This window comes from Anomalospiza imberbis, chromosome Z, assembly GCF_031753505.1.
Source record: "Anomalospiza imberbis isolate Cuckoo-Finch-1a 21T00152 chromosome Z, ASM3175350v1, whole genome shotgun sequence".
Lineage (NCBI taxonomy): Eukaryota > Metazoa > Chordata > Aves > Passeriformes > Viduidae > Anomalospiza > Anomalospiza imberbis.
Window position 1 is genome coordinate 12,010,002 of NC_089721.1, and position 19,233 is coordinate 12,029,234.

The 19,233-nt window shown below is 36.2% G+C and overlaps 1 protein-coding gene across 2 annotated transcripts in view; it reads right to left on the reverse strand.

Moving 5' to 3' along the window:
* Window positions 1–19,233, reverse strand: part of RICTOR (RPTOR independent companion of MTOR complex 2) — an 83,256-nt gene that overhangs the window by 13,994 nt on the left and 50,029 nt on the right. For both annotated transcript variants that reach the window (XM_068175650.1, XM_068175649.1), the window contains exons 17-31: window positions 18,848–19,010; window positions 18,340–18,441; window positions 15,912–15,958; window positions 12,972–13,107; window positions 12,170–12,369; window positions 11,069–11,195; window positions 9,720–9,884; window positions 9,226–9,302; window positions 9,046–9,124; window positions 8,081–8,190; window positions 5,025–5,112; window positions 4,169–4,261; window positions 3,223–3,329; window positions 2,352–2,581; window positions 526–1,555 (exon numbers count right to left, since the gene is read on the reverse strand). In XM_068175650.1, coding sequence (XP_068031751.1) covers window positions 526–1,555; window positions 2,352–2,581; window positions 3,223–3,329; window positions 4,169–4,261; window positions 5,025–5,112; window positions 8,081–8,190; window positions 9,046–9,124; window positions 9,226–9,302; window positions 9,720–9,884; window positions 11,069–11,195; window positions 12,170–12,369; window positions 12,972–13,107; window positions 15,912–15,958; window positions 18,340–18,441; window positions 18,848–19,010 — 2,754 coding nt within the window. The remainder of the gene's footprint in view (window positions 1–525; window positions 1,556–2,351; window positions 2,582–3,222; window positions 3,330–4,168; window positions 4,262–5,024; window positions 5,113–8,080; window positions 8,191–9,045; window positions 9,125–9,225; window positions 9,303–9,719; window positions 9,885–11,068; window positions 11,196–12,169; window positions 12,370–12,971; window positions 13,108–15,911; window positions 15,959–18,339; window positions 18,442–18,847; window positions 19,011–19,233) is intronic.

Genomic DNA, 19,233 nt, shown 5'->3' on the forward strand with positions numbered 1-19,233 from the left:
TGATCTGTTGTAGCTAGGAAGCCAAACTGACATTCCTGTAAGTGGTACCAGTATCTCATCACTGGCCTCAGTGCTTCAGTGAACACAAATATAGCATACTGGCAGGAGGCCCTGTCCTAAAACCTCCCCAAGTGACATCGAGAAAATTGTCTTCTGATATGTACCTCTGACTTCATGGGCAACTACATGTGTTTGCAACTTTAATAATGTTAGCAGTGCAACTGCAGTTTTTATATTATAAAAGTTAAAACAGGAAGAAAGCATGATGAAAGAAAACTTTTTCCTTTGTCACCAACAACATTATAAAAGCTTGAGCACAGCTATGAAAGCTGGGCTTCTCTGACAGCACTTATAAAGTGGAGAATTATCCTTCAGTTATTCACTTAATATCAATACTGCTTTCAGTGACGTTATGAATCACCTTGTAACAACTGTCCCTTTAAGGTGCAGATAAAAAAAATTATGAGGAAGACACTTAAGTTGTTCTTACAGCTCTGAAGAAATGAGCACAGAATAATTTCTTACCGGCTTGGGGTTAGTCGAGAATCCAGGCTGCCAGACTTCATGGTGATAGTGTCAGTAAACAGCACATCCTTTGCTGGAGATGCCAGAGCTTCTGAGTGAGACAGTGAGGGATGCATCCTCTGCTGCTGCAGGCGTTTTAGTGTAGCATAGCCAAATGCATCTCGAGAACTTGTGTAGCTGAAGTTATAGTCAGCAAGACTTTTTATCGTGGCAAGAGAAGGAGCTTTAAGAGACTGGGCTCTTCTGGGAAGGGTATGAGAAGACCCTGGTGGAACCAGTGATACAGAGTTGGATTTTGAGAGAGGCAGGTGGTTAGACTGTGGTGTTGAACAGTGACTTGGTTTAACTGTCTTTGTGCTTACAACAGTACTCAAACTTCCACAGTCAGTATCTACATTTGTAGTGTCCACACCTACAGTCTCCCTTGAAGGGCTAGAGCTCATTGAACTTATGCCACTTGTTGTGGTATCTGTATTAAAACTTAAGCTACGACTCTTGAAATGTGTTTGTGTAGTACCATCCCCAATTAGCTTTTCTTTGCTTGTGTTTTCCCGATGAATTTCATTTCCAAGACCTTTTGGCAGCTTCAGATCATTTTCTCCGATACTCTGAGTACAATCGGTATCTTCCACATGCTTACTTCCAACAAAAGAAGTTTCTAATCGTAAAGTCTGGATTTTTGGAACTCTGAAAACAGGGTTCAATTCCTCCCCAGCAGGAAAGTCTATGCTACCACTAGGTTCTGTTACTGTACGATTTCGCCTCAGGCCTGATTTACTGTCAGATGATGTCAGCTTTCCTCCTTTTGGATCACTACTACTTCTGTGTTTTTTATTAGGTAGAGTAAGAGAGTTTAGAATGCGATTTTTCACAAGTCTACTTGAAGAAAAAAAAGGAAAGGGACTACGGTCTTTGTCCTTTGAAGGTCCAGGTCTGTCATAAAATATTTGTTCTGCATCTTCAGTAATATCTAGGAAGAAAGTACTAGTGGAAGTACTACCAAAACGGTCATCCTCCATGATGAACATACCTGAAATTATACAAGACTTTGTTACAAAAATAGGCAATTCTTCCAAGACTACAAACTATGCTGCAAAATAGGAAGCCATTCTATAGAAGCCAAAAGAGAGTCTATGGAATTTACTTGAACTTTAATTCCTTTTTCCTGCAGAACTTGATGCAAATTAGCTACTTGGAGGACTAACTGAGCTGAAGATTTCACTACTTCAAAAGAAAAGCCACACTATCTTACTTCAGTGTAAACATCCAGCTACTAGGATTACAACCTAAGAACTCCTTTAATGATACCTAAATATGGTATATTTCTTAATTTAAATTCCAAGTATCCACAGAAAAAATAAAATGCATTAGGTATTTGAAATACACAATAATTTAAACACAACAAAATTTTGTGTGTGTGTGTACACCCAGAGAACATAAATAGTTATTCCTTTGAGGACAACCAAGTGTATCTTTATACCTAAGCATGGTGGTTTCTGCAGCATGTTACAGCAAACTGCCACGACTCAACATAAAAATTAGTAACCCTCATGTGAAAATTTTTCTTTTACACCAAATGTGAAGCTAAGACACTGTTTTACTCCCTCTGACTTGTCTGCATCTCTCTGAATGGACATAACTGTCCTATTGCTTGTACTGTTTTATTTCAAGACCACCATTACATCACTGGTCTGAACCTCATCCTACTAAAAGGTTGATAGGAACACCAAAATGCTGTTTGTGGACGGTTGGGATCTTTCCTGGTATTTTTTGTTTACTTTTTCATTTTTCTCCTGTTTTCTTGTTTTGGTGTTCTGGTTACTTACTTGATGGAGCAGATTCACTTTCACTGTTGTGCCTAGAACTGGTAGACTCAGAGTTCAAGCTAAGAGTGCTTGGTATAGAAGAAAGTTCATTGCAGAGCTGCTCCATGTCATCAGGGACTACTGGCCAAGGCTGTCTACGACTGTGTCTTACTGCATCCCAGTTGTGATGCTTCAAAATGTCACATCCTTGTTTAGTTTTGGCTATTAGACCAAGCACGTAGACACAGGTTCTGTATTTAATGTACATATAGAAAAAAGAGCAACAATAATAGCACCTAATTTAACTAAACTTATTTGACATTTGAAAGGAAGTTTCAAAGCAATTCAGAAGAAATTTCACAAAACTGACAAATAGTATACTGTTAATTTCAATTTGTAAATCAATGTAAGCTTAGGTAATTCATTATATCTGAAAACAAGATACTATTAAAAAATAAAATTATCACAAGGGCTTGATTACATAAAGGAGAAAAGTACCTTTCAAAAAAAAGGCCGAACATTTATGTAGTAGCAACACTAGACAATACACCATCTATTTATGATTTTAAATATTTAAAGAATATATTGAATTAAAAAGATGGAATAAAAAATTCTCACAGAGATATAAACAGCAAGTATTTTGTTTTACAGACAGGAGAAAAGTACTATCTACCTCTTTTCATAGATTTAATTTGTTTACTGCATGTTCTTTCAGACTTCCTACACAATTCTGCAGTTGCATAGAACCGAGATTGATACTCAAACATCGTTGACTTTAATAGCTGGTTTACAATAAAGTACAAATCTGTATTCATGTAAATCAAGCAAAGCTATCTGAAAACTGATCACAACTACTATCTGAAAATGTTATGTACATATCAGATACACATACCCTCTAACAGACAGAACCTCACAATGTTGAGCAAGTGCCATTATATCAGGAATTACATTCTCCTCTTGAAGCAAGTTAAGACCCCAATTTGATGATCCAATATTGCCCTGGAATGAAATTTGTCAAGTAAGTTTCGATCTTAATGTGATCTGCAGCACTATCAATGTAAAGCTTTGACAATTTTGTTTATTGGTAGTAGAGTTCAAAGCCACATCTTCTCAAAGCAGCTGAAAGATCTGAGTACTCTTTCTGGCATTTCCTAGATGTGCTAATACAAAAAAGCACTCAGCACATTTTGTATAATACCTAAAGCTGCCTGAAATTAGAACTACTATGTATTCTTCACTTTTTAAGTTCTACTATAGCCTGCAGCATGATCTTGGTTTATTAATTTTACATTCCTCTTACACAGGCATCTTGTTACATACCTACAGTATCTTCCACTAACAGTCACCTTGGACAAATGTTCCAAAATTAACTTTGGGGAAGACAAGAAGCACATTAAGGAGTGCAGCTTGGATAAACACTAGCACTAGGTTTTTGCCTGTCCCAAGTACCAGAGCATCATGACCACATGGATCAACACTGGCTGCCAATGTCCTTGCAGAAACATTAGGGACTACCACAGTAAATACATTAAACTCAAACCATAGCAACTTTTAACTTGTAACTATCAATTCCATACTAATATTCATATGTCAGTTGGTTATTCTTATTTGTATAAAAGAAAAAAGACAAAGTGATTATTAAAAACCTCAGAATGAAACAGCTGCAGTGAACTATTTTCAACTGAAAGTATCGTTATGGAACAAAATGCTAACTTGAAAAAAAATCACACATGAAAAAAAAAAAACCCTTATTTCTTATTTTTATAGAATTTTGCTTAGTTAAGAATCAACGGTGATAACAGAACTAAACTGCAAAACTCAGTAAATATATTACTAACCAAGGCCCAAAGGGCTGCTTTCAGCTGCTTAATTCCTTCCCACTTATCCAGCATTGGAGAACGAACAGTATAACTTAGATCTGTAACAATACTCTGAAGGAGAAAAACAGAAGAAAAAAACTAAGTTGAAAATTAATAGGAAACTTCAGCCAAACAGGTTCCCTTGCATTTATAGTAGAAGTTAAAGCAATAATTTAAATCATGCACTCTAGGAAGAACAGTGGTAATTCTGGAATAATAACCATAAATTAACAGCAGTGATAAGGAAAAAGAAAATTGTAGTGAAATCAGAGCTTGCATGAAGTTATTTCAGTTATTATAAGGATGATAGATTAGTCAAACTAACACACTGCAATATATATACTTTCTCTTGAACTTTTCAAAAAGAGCATTGTCAATTCATTAAATCATTTTACCAACCCACATCAAAAGTGAATTTAAGCAATTATGGTTTAGGGTTTGTTTTCTTAGATTTTCAAAATATTAGAAAGATTTTATTCCTTCATCTCCCCGTTTCTGTATGCTTAAAAGGACAGGCATAGTTTTACCACATGTATAACTATCAATATACAATCCACAGAGACTAAAAATTTTTCCTATTTATGAATTGGCTCTCCATGCTAAGATTTTGCTAGTCATTTTAAGAAAAATATTGCAAGGTATTCTGGTGATACTTCAGTGTCAGGAAGGAATTTTACATGAGATTAGATGGTAAAGACTGTCTTCACAACTTAAGACTCATAATCAACTTCTTCTGCAATGCCTATTTTAAATGCCATCTCTTTTAAAACTTTTTTTCAAAAGGTTTATAATGATCTTTAAAATATTTCAAGTTATAAACAATTATTATCCTCACCTGAGACTCCAATAAATGGCAGCCTGTTTTGTGATGCACCAGTTGGCCATAAAGGTGAACTGGCAGGTAGACATGTGGTCGCTGTAATCTGTCAGAAAGAGAAACATGCATAGGTTTCCCAGCACTTCAAATATTTTACTCTAAAATAAATTACACTGCAATGTAATACAATATTTTGAGGAATTTAGAAAGGAACAAATTGTTTCAATTGGAAGGGATGTACAACAATCATCTAATCCAACTGCCAGACCACTTCAGGGCTGACTATAAGTTAAAGCCTTTTATTAAGGACACTGTCCAAATGCCTCTTGAACACTGACAGACTTGGGGCATCAACCACCACTTCAAGATGCCTGTTCTTCTCTGTGACCACCCATAACCCTAGTGGTAAGGAAATGCTTCTTACTATCCAGTCTGAACCTCTCCTGCTTCAGCTCTGAACCATTCCCATGCATCCTGTCCCTGGATGCCTGGAAGAAAAGCTCAGCCTCTTCCTGTGCCTTTCCCCTCCTCATGAAGCTGCGGAGAGCAGTGAGGTCACACCTCAGCCTCCTTTTCTCCAAAGTGAAGAAGCCCAAATACTGCAGCTACTCCTCACAGAAGATTCCAGCTTTGTTTTCCTCCTCAGGACACCTTCAAGGACCTTGCCATCCTTCTCCACCTGCAGGGCCCAGCAGGCCCCAGGTGAGGCCGCCCCGAGGCTGAGCCCAGCAGGACCATCCCCTCTCTGGGCCGTGCTCGCTGCTCTGGGCTGGGGTTTGTCATCGGGGCTGCCCCGGCACTGCTGACCCACCCTGAGCCATTCCTCTCCCACTCCATCCCTGTGCCTGGTGTTACTCCTTCCCAGGTGCAGAATCCACCATTTGGACTTGACAAATTTCACCCCATTTAAGACTGCTCAGTGCTCCAATCTATTTAGATCCCTCTGCAAGGCCTCTTGTCCTCAAAAACATCCACAGCACCTCCCAGTCTGGAACATCAGCAAACCTGCTACTGGTGCACTCACCTCCAGATACAGAACTGACCCTGGAATGGAGCCCTGAGGAACAACCACTGGTGTGACCAGTCATCAACCACATGTTGCCCCATTCTCTACAACCCTTTGGGTTCAATCCCATAGCCAGTTCTTCACCCACTACACCATGAACCTGCTCATCCCACACCTTGACAACTTCTCCAGAAGGATGCTGTGAAGAAAGCATCAGAAATCTTGCCAAGACCCAGGAAAACAACATCCACCACCTTCCCTTCACCCTACTGGGTGACCTTATCATAGAAGGCTAACAACTTAGCTAAAGAAAATTTTCCCTTTGTGAACCCATGCTAACTGTGCCTGATGACTGCATTGTTTTTCAAATGTCTTCCAATAATACCCAGTATACTCTTCTACATAATTTTTCCATTAATTGAGGTTAGACTAATAGGTCTGTACTTCTCCAGGTCTTCCCTTATGTGCTTCTTGCAAACTGGAATAAACTGGCTATATTCCAGTCAGCAGGGACTTCCCTAGACTCACAAGACTTCTGGCAGATGCTAAGAGATGGGTCCCGACACAACATCTGATAGCTCATTTAGTACTGGTGGGCTAGCACTTATGAGGCTAGTCCCTCAGCCTGGTGGGAACCAGGCCCAATGACTTGGTGAACATTCAGCTGATACAGATGGTCCCTTACAATGTTAGTGTCCACAAATGGAAAGCCACAGTTTCCACATTTGTGGACTTCTGGCTTAGAGAATCAGACAGTCCAAGGTCTATCAATATTTCTAAAGACTGAGGCAAAAAAATCCACAAAATTTTAATTAGTCTCTGTTTTTTCTTTATCCCTGTAAGTCAGGTGACCATCTTCAGCAAGAACTGATGCACTGTTTTCTTCAGAACTCCTCTTTCCTGTTGTGTGACAGAACACTGCTAAGCTTCAGTCCTGAATGAACTTTGGCTTTTTGTGCCTTCTCCCTGCTTATGTGAATCACAGTTTTGTAGTCTTCCTGTGAAGGGTGACCTTCTAGAGATCATATAATTTCCTTTTCCTCTAGAGCTCCCTGAGGAGTTCCCTGTTCAGCCAAGGTGGTCTTCTGCCTCGCTTGCCTGAGTTATAACACCATGGGATTGCCTTCTCCTGTGCTTCTAAAAGATAGCTCCTGAAGATGGACTCCTTGGCCCTCAAAAATATACTCTGCTAAAGTAGCTCCCCAAGTTAGCTCTCCTGAAGCCCTGGGTAGCAACACTGCTGTGCTTTTTCTGATTACATAGAAAATTTTAAACTTAACCATGCCATGATCACTGTGGCCTAGAAAACCTCCCCTCCATCACATCCCACAAGACCTATGTTCACAAACAGTGAGTTGAGGAGGGCATCTTATCTTTCCTAGTTGGCTGAGTACCTGTGAAAAGAAGGTATCTCCTACAGAGAATATCCAAGGCTGCTTGTCATTGCATCATGATATTTGCAGTTGATGCCTGGAAGTTGAAATCTTCCACAGGAAGCCCATAAGAACAAGAGCTACTGATCCAGAAGTTTCTCCTAATTGTCTATAGAATGACTCATCAGTACTAACATCCTGGCTGAGCAATAAGTAGCAGACACCCATTTATATCACTTCCTTTGTATTCTGTCCCCTAATCCTCAGCCAGAGGTTCTCAACCACATCACCACTAACTGTAAAGGCTGTATAATCACACCTCTTCCTTATTTAAAGTGACACATTCATCTGCCCATCCCTGCTGAAAAGCCTGTAGCCCTCCATTCCAGCACTCCAGTCATGGGACTCAATCCATCAAGTCTCAATAAAATGAATTCTAAAAGCTCAAAAATTAATTATAAAAAAAGCTCTGAAATAAATTATATTAAAACACTGGGAGCTAAACAAACACTGGGAGCTAAGCAATGCATCCAGGTCATCCTGTGTGTTTTTCATACTGTGATGATGATGTACTGCTCCAGGAACATAACAAACTGAGATCCTGTTGGTACCCCTTTCCCTCATACATTGCAGTTTACAGCTCTCCTGATCAGTCCCACCAGCTCGTGCCTCAGAATGCATTTTCCCAAATTTACCTTTGGTTGCTCCGACGAACATAGTTATCCCCATCAACAGGTTTGCGGTATGTTGTAAGTGCTTCATTAAGTTGTTCTTCAATCAATTCAACGTATTTTAAGTTATATTCCTATAAGAAAACAGATGAGGGTTGACACAGTACATTTAACAGTTTATGGTGTTATAGCATGAGACTTTATAAGGAAGAAATAATTGAGAATGGTTCCTTGAGAAAGGCTGAATTTTTTTACGATCTGAAGGTGGGGCTCAAGAAAATGAATGCACTTCACATATATAATGAGTTTGCAGAGTCAACAATTGATTTCATAATTATTTCAGGGAATTTGCTAAAAAAAGGAAGAAAGAAATACTTCACATCTGACACACTCAATTTCAATACATCATCATGCATTTCAGTACTCCCTGAGAAGTGACACTTAAACTACTAAAATAGTTGCCAACAGGAATGAGACCAATGTCTTATAATCAATTACAAAACCAAAATAACATATGAATAGTTTTATTCAAGTTATGACAATAATGAATTTTTCTTAACGGTCTTGTGTTCCTCTTTAGAAAGTAAAGCATCAGCCAATTCTGTCTACCTGAGCTCTAGGTTTAACTTTAATTACCAGAGGTAACAGGTATCTTGAAAAGCACCATTACTTTGCACACTTCTCTAGATAACGACCTTCCACAACAACCTATTTTAGAAGGTCACTAGACTCTTGAAATATTTGCTGAAATACTGAAATTATATAAAGGTCTTGGTAAATCAAAACCTCATATGTACAGAAAAGCTATGGAACTGTAAGTCTCTGTCAACCTTTACCAGCAAAAACATTATGACACTGATGCAATGAATGTATTGCACAAGCTTTACAGGTACATTAAAATGCAATTATTTTTAAGAATCTCTGTTTTAAATCTGCATATTTACACCATTCCTCCTTATGTCTGGCAAACATTTTCTTCTTAGCATTACCTTTTGCCATTTTTCCATCTGTTTTGTTACATAACCTCTTTCATTTAGATAAGAAAACCCCTTTGGGATGGACAGAAATCTGTAAAAAAACATCAGATAGTTAACATTGTAATTTAAACAAGCCCCAGAATCTGAATTTGTTTCCACAATGTGAAGTCAAACAACGTATTCAACATTTACCTTAGGAGTAGAAGCAAACCCTTGTCTCCAAGATGAGAAAGAGCTGGTTTCATCTGGATAAGGGCATGAAGATTGGCCTAAAATAAATAAGAACACATAAAAAGTATTTGAGCACTATTATAATTCTGAAAACTGCAATAACTACAACACTCTGCCTGCAATGAAGCAACAAGATTTTCACAAGTATCAAATGTTAACTTAATCCTAGTGTTAGCAATTTTAGGTATCTTCTGTCATTAAATATAAATTACTTCACAAGAAGTATAATGAATAAAATAAGTTGTAATTCATACTTAAATACAGGCATAATCCAGAAGTCTATGTTTTCTTGTGAGTAATATTGTGTAGTTTCATCAAAGTCCATTAATGACAACTCAAAAAGGAAGCCATCAGTACCTTCTTGCATATTTGTTCTTTGCTACTAGGGAGGGGGGTGGGGAAGAGCATTAAGAGCAGCATACCAAAAAGAGGTTAAAAAGAGAAGGGATGCTCACCTTGTCTTCACATGCCTCATCTAGAATATCAAGTGCCTCAGAAGAAATAGTTTTATTTTTATCATGTAACTGGGTCACCAGTAACTCAATCCCCCAGTTGCTGAAGAACTCTACATTAGCTCTCAGCAACACTCTTAAGTGTTTTGTTGCGTACAATCTGCAGCTCTGTAAAGCAAGAAAAATGTTTTCTTGAATGGAGGGAAAATGATTTGTAACTTCTAGAAATACCTTTCAATTACTGCATTTTGCAGCAAGCAACTGTGATGCACACCTTATCTATTAGAATTACAGTTTATTAGAGAGCTATTTATATCTTAGCAAATGGGAAAACTGAATCTAAGATCACAAGTAAACTGGTCATCATAAGTGTCTAATCCTGTAACTTTTATTATTGTATTACTATATGTTTTGAAGATAATTTAGAAGCAAATAAAAAAAATTATAGTCAGTAGGGAGCTTAGTCTTTCAATAAGTCATTCCTACAACCTCAACTATCTTCATTACTTTCAGACTCCACTCTTTATCCATTAGAATCCATAAGAATCATCATATCTTTGACAGTGTCAGAGAAATATTCTCAATCTATGTCCTCCTCTTCCAAAACACAGTGAGACATTTAAAGCTACTGCCTACATTTTTCTCTCTTGTATCTATTCTAGAACACATTATGTCTGTTCAGACAACAAAAACAACTTCATTTGAAGTAATGAACGTTCTTTCCTAGTTGCATTTCAGTTTCTTAATTTTCATCTGTCTCCCTGAAATCAGTGATTGCTTGTTTAACAATGTTACCTTAAAAGTCAAGATTTTCCTCTCCCAAATCCACGTAACTATATATTCTATCCCCATCCAGCTTCTTTGATTCAAAAGAACAAATCCAAATGCCTGTTTCTGAACCAACCCCACATTCCAGCAGCTATAGCATGTACTTAGTTCCAACACAGTGAGGAACCTCAATCATTATCAAAACAGTGTCTACTAGAAGGCTAACATGCTCAGAGCTGCTAGAAATACAGATTTCTGTTTGTGACAGCAATGTCTTCACAATTTATTTAAGATGCCACTAACCTAAACAATCACATGACACTTAGTTACACTTATCAAGACTTTAGCCCCCATCTGACATGAGAGAAAGTTCTATTTGAAAGAATTTCTTGAGCATAAATACAATACAGGGCATGAAGTTCACATATTCCAAAGCTACACTTGTAGGAGTTTCATTTCTCTGAATACAAAAATAAGAACAATTTTCATATATAACAACTTAAAAATAAAGTCATACATCTTGAATAATAAAAAAAAATGTGTAGAGGGCAGTAACAAAGGAATATAAGTTGAACTGAACTTACATCAGTAGCTGCTGTCAGGATTTTAGAAAGGATGACTCTTGCCAATCCATCTCTGCTATAATCCAGACTAGAAACAGTCAGTTTTAACAAGTGATCTTGGTTCTTCAAAGAACAAAGATTAAGAAGACTGGAGGCATGGAAGGGGAGGAGGAAGAAAATGAAATTAGTATTTGAACCCACTTGAACCATCAATAATTTAAACTTAAGTACTTTGAATTATACTTTTATTACTATAAATGCAATATACAAATATGTTCTTGTATGAAACTGAGCAAATTAAATTGTTATAATTATAAAGTCAAATAGGGATGAAATAATGCACTGAACTGCAAGGGGAAAACCTCAAATCAGCACCTTTTATAATTGCCCTGTAAAAATTTTGTCAGCATAATTAGTGATTATAAATATAAAAACAAATGCTCATTAAGCTCTGCGAACAATTCTTCATTTTAAAACATTGTGTATAAAGCTTGCCATTAAGTTAGTCCTATTAAGTGTCTAGATTTTATTGTATATCAAGTCTTCTGAAGCCAGTGAATAGCTTGCTTTCTAAAAATCAACAATAAAAGATAAAAAGGAGTAGATTAAAATACTTGCATTTTTACTTCAAGTTTATTATATGTTGATAAACTAGTATTAGTCACCAGCCAATTTATTCCCAAAGGAAGCTAAGTTTGTTTGTACCTGAACAAAATTTTGAGCTGCAGGGTTTCACTCAAATATACTGGAGTGAAGTTTTAAGTGCAACATACATCAGCATTTCACAAATAGTATGGTACCTGCCATTTTTTCATGGTTTGTGTGTTTTTAGTTTTGTTTGTTTTTTTTATTTCCCCACACTGCATCTTTCAGTACCCTATAATCCTTCCTGATACTCATCTCTGTCACACAGGTGTGTGACAGGAAAAAATAAACTGTTTATCACCTCTGTCTGCTTAGTAATGACAGGCTAGAAGACTTTAGAAAAAAAATGGGGACCTTTACCTGTAATTACACCAAAATAATCTTAAAGTTTTCAGCTTTTCAGATGGTCCCTCACACACAGTTTAAAATTTGCATAACTACTACACTGCAAGGACAACTCAAAACAAAATCACTCACCACTGAAAAACATTACATTTTTCAAGCATTTTCACTCCATGAGGGTGACAAGATAAAGTACCAAAAAACAGGAAGTAGTGCTGGCTAAGGGTATTTAGTAACCCATTATTCTGAAGACTACGTTCAGGTTTCATGCCTGATGAAGAGTTGAGCCAAAGTACAATATCTTTAACTAATTCCTCCAGGTAACCTTGTCCATCCTAGCAAAATAAAGAGGAATAGCATCTGTTAGTAATAGAAATGTATCTTTTCTTTAATGAAACTCATTACTTTAAATTTCTTAAAATATACAAACACAATACAGACACAAAACAGAAATGCAGGCTGGAAAACAATTCAGACTAAAGAATAAGTTTCAAAGAAAATAAAAAGGAGCTAAGCATGGAGACATCTTAGGATTAATTCTCTCTTTCCAGGAAAAGGGTAAAGTTTTATTTCGTGATATTTTCATCTGACCTGAGGTAGAAAAGTCTTTAGCCTCAGGAGTTCGAAAAGGAAGGTTATACACAGAGTTAAAAAAAAAAAAAAAAAGGAGTTCAAAAACGAAGGTTATACACAGCGTAAATAATAAAAAAATTTCCTTCAAACTCTAAGTTGCAGTTAACAAAGCTGTATTTAATAAAACTTCTACATAAACACAGTAATCTTCCTCAATATTTCACACTGTTTCTAAATTACACTGATGATTTTAGATTTAACACCCAAAATCTCAGAAGTCTTTATCAAAAACTAAGGTTTTTCTGGGTGGCATTCAACAAGACTACTCATTCTTCTTCCAGTCTTATCACTGAAAATTTCTTACCTCCTCTGATTCAAGAAGAAATTCAGTAAATTGACAACCCACAACAGTGAGCTGCTTCGCCTTGGCATAGTCGAGATCCAAGTTAGCATAGAGTTTACTGCTAGGCTTGTAAAAATACAGCAATCTCCTTACAAACCTAAAGAAAGTAAATTAGAATTAGCTATTTTTCAGTATGACAAGGACAGTCTCACAAAACAAAATGATGCTAGTAGAAAAAATGGGTTATACTTGGTTTCTTGGCAAGAAGTCTTAAAAATTTATCGAAAAGAGTAGCAGGTAACAGTAGTGACTCTATCCAGACACAATTTAAGAGATGCTGCTGTACTGTGCATTACAAAGGGTTTTCTATACCATGGCCTACTTTGCCACATAAGCAAAGGAACTTAAAATCTCTATGCTCTCAGAAGTTCTATCTTCCTTCTCATTCCCATAATTTATTCTGCTGTAATTTATCCTGTGGCAAGTTTCAAAGATGGTACTATCTAGACTAACAAACAGTTTAAAAAAGTAACTTGTGACCTAAGCTTTCTTCAGCTATTATAGTTACTGCTACTAGGAAAAAAAAAATTTCGTGTTCTGACAGGAAAAAGTCTCATTTATTCAGCAACACTATTTCCAAATACCTCACTTAACCATTTCTGAAGTGTAACACACTGATTGTTAACACAATCTCAGACTTTTTAAAATCGCAGTAAGCAATGTAGTTTGACTTTTGCATCACAGAAATAAATCTTCAGCAAAGATCTGCCTTTCACAAATTCTTCGAAATATAAACACACATTTGTGCTTTAAAATAACACAGAATGTTCCATCAGAAGGCAGATATGTCAGGCATTAAGAAAACTTAATTACGGAACTGCACTCATATTTGAAAAAGCCAGAGTAATCCACTACCCCTAACTCCAAGCACAGGACCAATTACAATGGAAACCTGAGGACTTAATTAAGTTTTGTGAAATAAAATGTATTTTTTCCTGGGTTACTAGCAATAAATATATACTGACATACAAATTTATATACATATGTATCTATGTGTACATTTAAGCATGCATGTCTGTTTATCAACATGCATGCGTTCAGTTTTGGTGCCGCTGGGTCCCTCACTACAGCAAGGACACTGCGGTGCTGGAGCGTGTCCAGAGAAGGGCAACAGAACTGGGGAAGAGTCTGGAGCACAAGTCCTGTGAGGAGCAGCTAGGGAGCTGGGGATGTTTAGCCTGGAGAAAAGCAGGTTCAGGGGAGACCTTGGTGCTCTTTACAACTCCATTACGGAAGGCTGTACCCAGGTAGAGGTGGTCTCTTCTCCCATGTGACAAGTGACAGAATGAGAGAAGAAGGCCTTAAGTTGCCCCAAAGAAGTTTTGATTGGATATTAGGAAAGATTTCTGGACTAAAAGAGTGGTCAGGCATTTCAACTGCCCAGGGAACTGTTGGAGTCACTATTTCCACAGGGATTTAAAGGACACATAGACATAGCACTTGGAAACATACTTCAGCAGTGTTGGACTCAGTGATCTTTGAGGTCTTTTTCATGATTCTGTGATCCTGTATGTATACATACACTGTAGGAACTGTATCTCTATGTAATGAAGGAATCTTTAAAAAATTACTGGAATTTCACTTTAACAACTGGAAGATCATCACAACAACACTAACATTAAAAAAAAGATCAATTTATAGAAGGAGAAATAAATGTAATTTACACTTGAAAAACAAAGCGGCATAAAATTTATCATCAGCAGTTAAACTAGAGAGATTTGGGGCTTAGTTACTTATAATAAACAGGAGCAACAGCATTTTAAAGCCATTAAATTCCCAATCCTGCAGAAAGGATCAATTAACTATAGAAGCTTCACACCAATTCAATTCTAGATTTTCCCAATTTATTCGGAATTTAATCACTGAAGCACTGAACAACAATGTTTGAGTGCAGCACAAAACCATGGAACATGTTACTGGACAGGAACACTGTCACTGTCCCACATAGGTAGTTTGAGGAGTGTGTGTTGGTGTCAGAGTCAGAACTGCAGACACTGCTTTAGAGAACCAATATTATAATCCTTTGGAAAATAATCCTTTATCCTAAAGTACAGACTGGCAATTAACATTTCAGGAAAACCCAGAAAAAATACAAATGTAAAATTAAATCATGGTTATGATAACAATAGGACTACTGCTTATGCTGTAAATACTTCATATAAGTACCTATTTTTTGGTAAAAATTTAAAGCAGAGCCACACAAGCCTTTCAGCATATATTCTATCTTTTGGGTTTTCCCCCAGTTCAGGAAGAAGCTTTTCATGCCCACAAGTACAGACCTATTCTGCAAAATAATGTAATCTATTTCTGAAAAACATGCTAAAAGGCATGGCCAAGAAATAATTAGTAACACTATGGCCACGCATGCACAGAAGTAATAACGGTGTCTTACTAACAACAGACATGAAAGGAACCACAGCTGTACTGGAGGTTTTTTGTCTGGTTGGTTGAGATTTTTTTCCAAATTACACACGCTTCTCCTGCTATTAACAGCAACTAGAAATAATTTCCTCTTGGTTATTAATGAAAGGCGTAGTTAAAAACCTGTACAACTATGGACTTAACTCTGTAAAAATTTTCCAAGCACTGACATAAAACACTTCTGATTGAAATATCAAGCAGTAAAATTTCTAAGGTTTAAAATTAAATTTAATATTTGCAAAGGTGGTATGATTTCTAAGGGACTAAATAGATAAAGTACCTGTGCATAGAAAAGAAGCTTAAACACTTGTTTATTTAAAGGAAATATTGCAACTTACTTATCCAAATTTACACCTTGACTTCTTATCTATAGATCATATTTTAGAAATGTGATACATCTAGGGAATATTTTATTGCAGTACTAAAAACCAGTTTTCCAAATTTCTTTCTTCAAAGGAAGTCTACATAATTTTTACATACCTGTGCAACTGTTCATCTTTGTAGTTCCTCAGATTTATATTTGGCCACTAGAAAAAACAGCAAATGTAGCATTATATGAAACTTGTATCAGTCCTTGAGTGGTCAGTAAAATTTACTTATTTCTATCAGTTGTATTTACTTAATAATTAGAAAGTTTTATTGCACCTAATGTTACATCTTAAAAAAGACATTATTTTATTGAAAAGCCCACACTGCCTGCTTCAAGAATTGTTCAAATTTTTTCTAGAGAAGGACAGGGAATGTTGGTCACATGCTATATGTACAAGACCACAGTTCTAATGAAAACAAAAAAATCTATGAGAAGCTTATGAAAAATAAATGATTTTGCTTAGTTCCTTCTCTGCAAATAACAAAAAAAATTTGATATGCATAACAGGGAAATAATTTTTGGCTGTTGTTTTGAATATGCATCAATTAAATCAATACTTTAAATTTAAAAGTAATCTTTATTCTGTTACAGATCACTTATATGCTGCTTATTAGAATGCTATTTAAACTCCCCTAATTGATACTTTCTAAGATATATTAAGAAGGACCACATAAGAAATAATATTCTCTTTAGGACCTATTCTTTCTTCCCATTACATTTTCCTCTGTTTTTACAGCCATCTGTTATCTCTATGGTTTCAGATGTCTTTGTTCTGCTACTAGTGAGTATCTTCTTAGGAGGAATGGAAAAAAAGTGAATCAAACATTCTGCTTTCCTATCTACATGACACAGTTCTACATTTCCAGGTGGTATTCCAGTATTAAGACACACATGGCACTAGTTAATGATTAGTAAAATTGACAATACCAAGTAACAGTGCCAGCTACAGATGAGGCTGACACTTTTGCTGCTCTTTTAGCAGCTTAGACAGCAAGCTGAGCAAGTGAAAAAGGCAGTAATGCACCACCTGAGATGCACACAATGAGGTGGTTAGAGAGCTGATGCTCCACAGATACAAGGCTGCAACAGACAAAGGGGAGGTGAGCAGCCAAATGAGGTAACAAATTTCAGACACCGGAATCTGGATCCTCCTCATTAGGGGACTAAGGACAACCACTCTGGTAACATTATCTCAGTTTATGCTGGTGTTATACAGGAACATAAATGGTTAGAAGTAAGCCAGAAAACACACACACTTCTCATTCAGAAAGGAGTCCACAGTTTTCACATATTAGGAACTTTTTGACAGGACACTAGCAAATACATTGCTGGGGAGGTTTGAGATGGCAGAGAAACTGGCTGTTTGACGAAAATTTCAGTTAAAAAAAACCCCAAAATACAGAGGTCAACTACATAAGGCTTCCACTGTCAAAACACTACATGGACTAACAGTGAGATTCTGAAAAACAGTTTTCTGATAATATCTTTAATACAGAATCAAAGATAAAAGTATTTATGACTAATAATAGTTATCTAGTAACCCAGTAAATCATATAATGGCAGTAAAAAAGTCTGTAAACAGTGAAATCTGGTGGAGCAAAGCTACTGTCATATACATATTCAGGTCTTTATACCAGACAGATTCTTGCTCTTTCAACTTTATCGGTCCCTGAAAAAAAGGCACAGAAATATTTAGTTTCTTTTCTTTTTCTCAAAAAAACAACATAGCCTTGATTACGACTGTCACCATTAAGACTTTTTGTACTTTCACCATTTTTGTAACAACACATTAAAGAAGACAGTAAGAGAAAGCTACTCAGCTCAAGGATGGCTTTGATGCACAGAATATTTTGGAGCAATTTTGGTTTGAAGATTATATTAAGTATGTAGAAAGTTTTCTTTGTCAAGCAAAGTATATTTTCTGCTTACAAAAAGAGGTAGTATCTCAAAATCTGTGCATTAAATATATTTAAGATATATAAATATATTTAAAACAATGCCCATCACCCCATTAGTTATTTCCTTTATGATGTAAAAAGAAATTGATTCTGTAGTGAAATCAATGCTACAGAAGTATTTGCATTACTTCAAAAATTTAATGAAGTTTTCATACATGATTCAGTCTAAGCATCTGAAGTTTGATCTAGAACTCACCTCCTACTATAACCTTCAGGTCACATTTAAAGAAATCTGCTGCGAATCTAAACATAGCAGTACCTCTCTGCAGTCTGAAGTATTAGCAGCTTTAAAGACAATATACCTAATTCTATAAAGTTGATTTCTATACAAATAAAGACACAATACATTTAATACATGCTTCTTAAGAAAACTGTGAATTTAACTATCATGCATTTTTTAATATAGCTTAAGGGTTGTATATAAAGAGACTATAGCAGCACTGACTAAACCTAGGAGATTCTAATTTCCTGAAATAAAACCAATTATTAGATGTACTCTGGAATGAATATTAGAAAGCCAAAACTCACATGTGAAACAGACTTTTTCTCCAACATATTATCATAGCGTTTGTAAGCTCACCTTCAGTATGGTCCCTATTAAATTCCAATTCCAGTCGAGGTTCTCTTTGTGATTGAGAACTTGGCTGTCTCGAAGATTCATGATGAGTGCTTCTTCTGTATCCTGGAATACAGACATGAAAAATTATAACAGGTTTCCCTCCATCATCTTTATCAGTCTTGCCACATGAAATACTTACCGCTCATGTAAAAATCAATAAAAGGGCTGTGTTTCACAGTAATGCACATTTTAAGGTAAATTGTATGGTTATAGTACTGCATTCAGAATCTAAAAGTAAGAGAACACAACTGGTCGCAAAAAGCATTAAAAGTTATTGAAATTTTATTCCCCAATTTCCAGAAATGCAATTTAGTATCCACAAGTACCCGCAAGACAAATAAGATTAAAAGATACTACACAGATTCACAAAAATGATTCTGAATTATACTGAGTGAAGGTAGAGGGGTAGGATGCAAGTCTCCAGAGCACAGGGTCAAATTCAGGTCTGAAAAATGAATTATCATAATACCTTTAAAATAAAGATGTCTTTCTGCACACGGTACTGATCCCTCTTCTGGTGTGTTGAGATTGCTTTCTGAATAATATGATCTAAATGGAGGCTGTAAGGTTTAGGGCCTCTTTTCTTCATCTCATGAAAACGTTTTAAGCAGTTGAGTGCTGCACTTGCTCGCCTAATATAAAAAATAAATGTTATCATTACTATCTGGCAACTGTTATCAGACTAAAGAGGACTACCACCTCCTAAGTAAACAGTTCAAGAAAGAGCTGACCAACAGTTCTGAAACAAAGAAAATTATTTTCTTGAGACACGTTTTTATACATCCACAAGATTCAGTCTCATATCAAAATTATACAGAAAATTATCTTTTAGAGTTTCTAGCACTGAAGTATTAT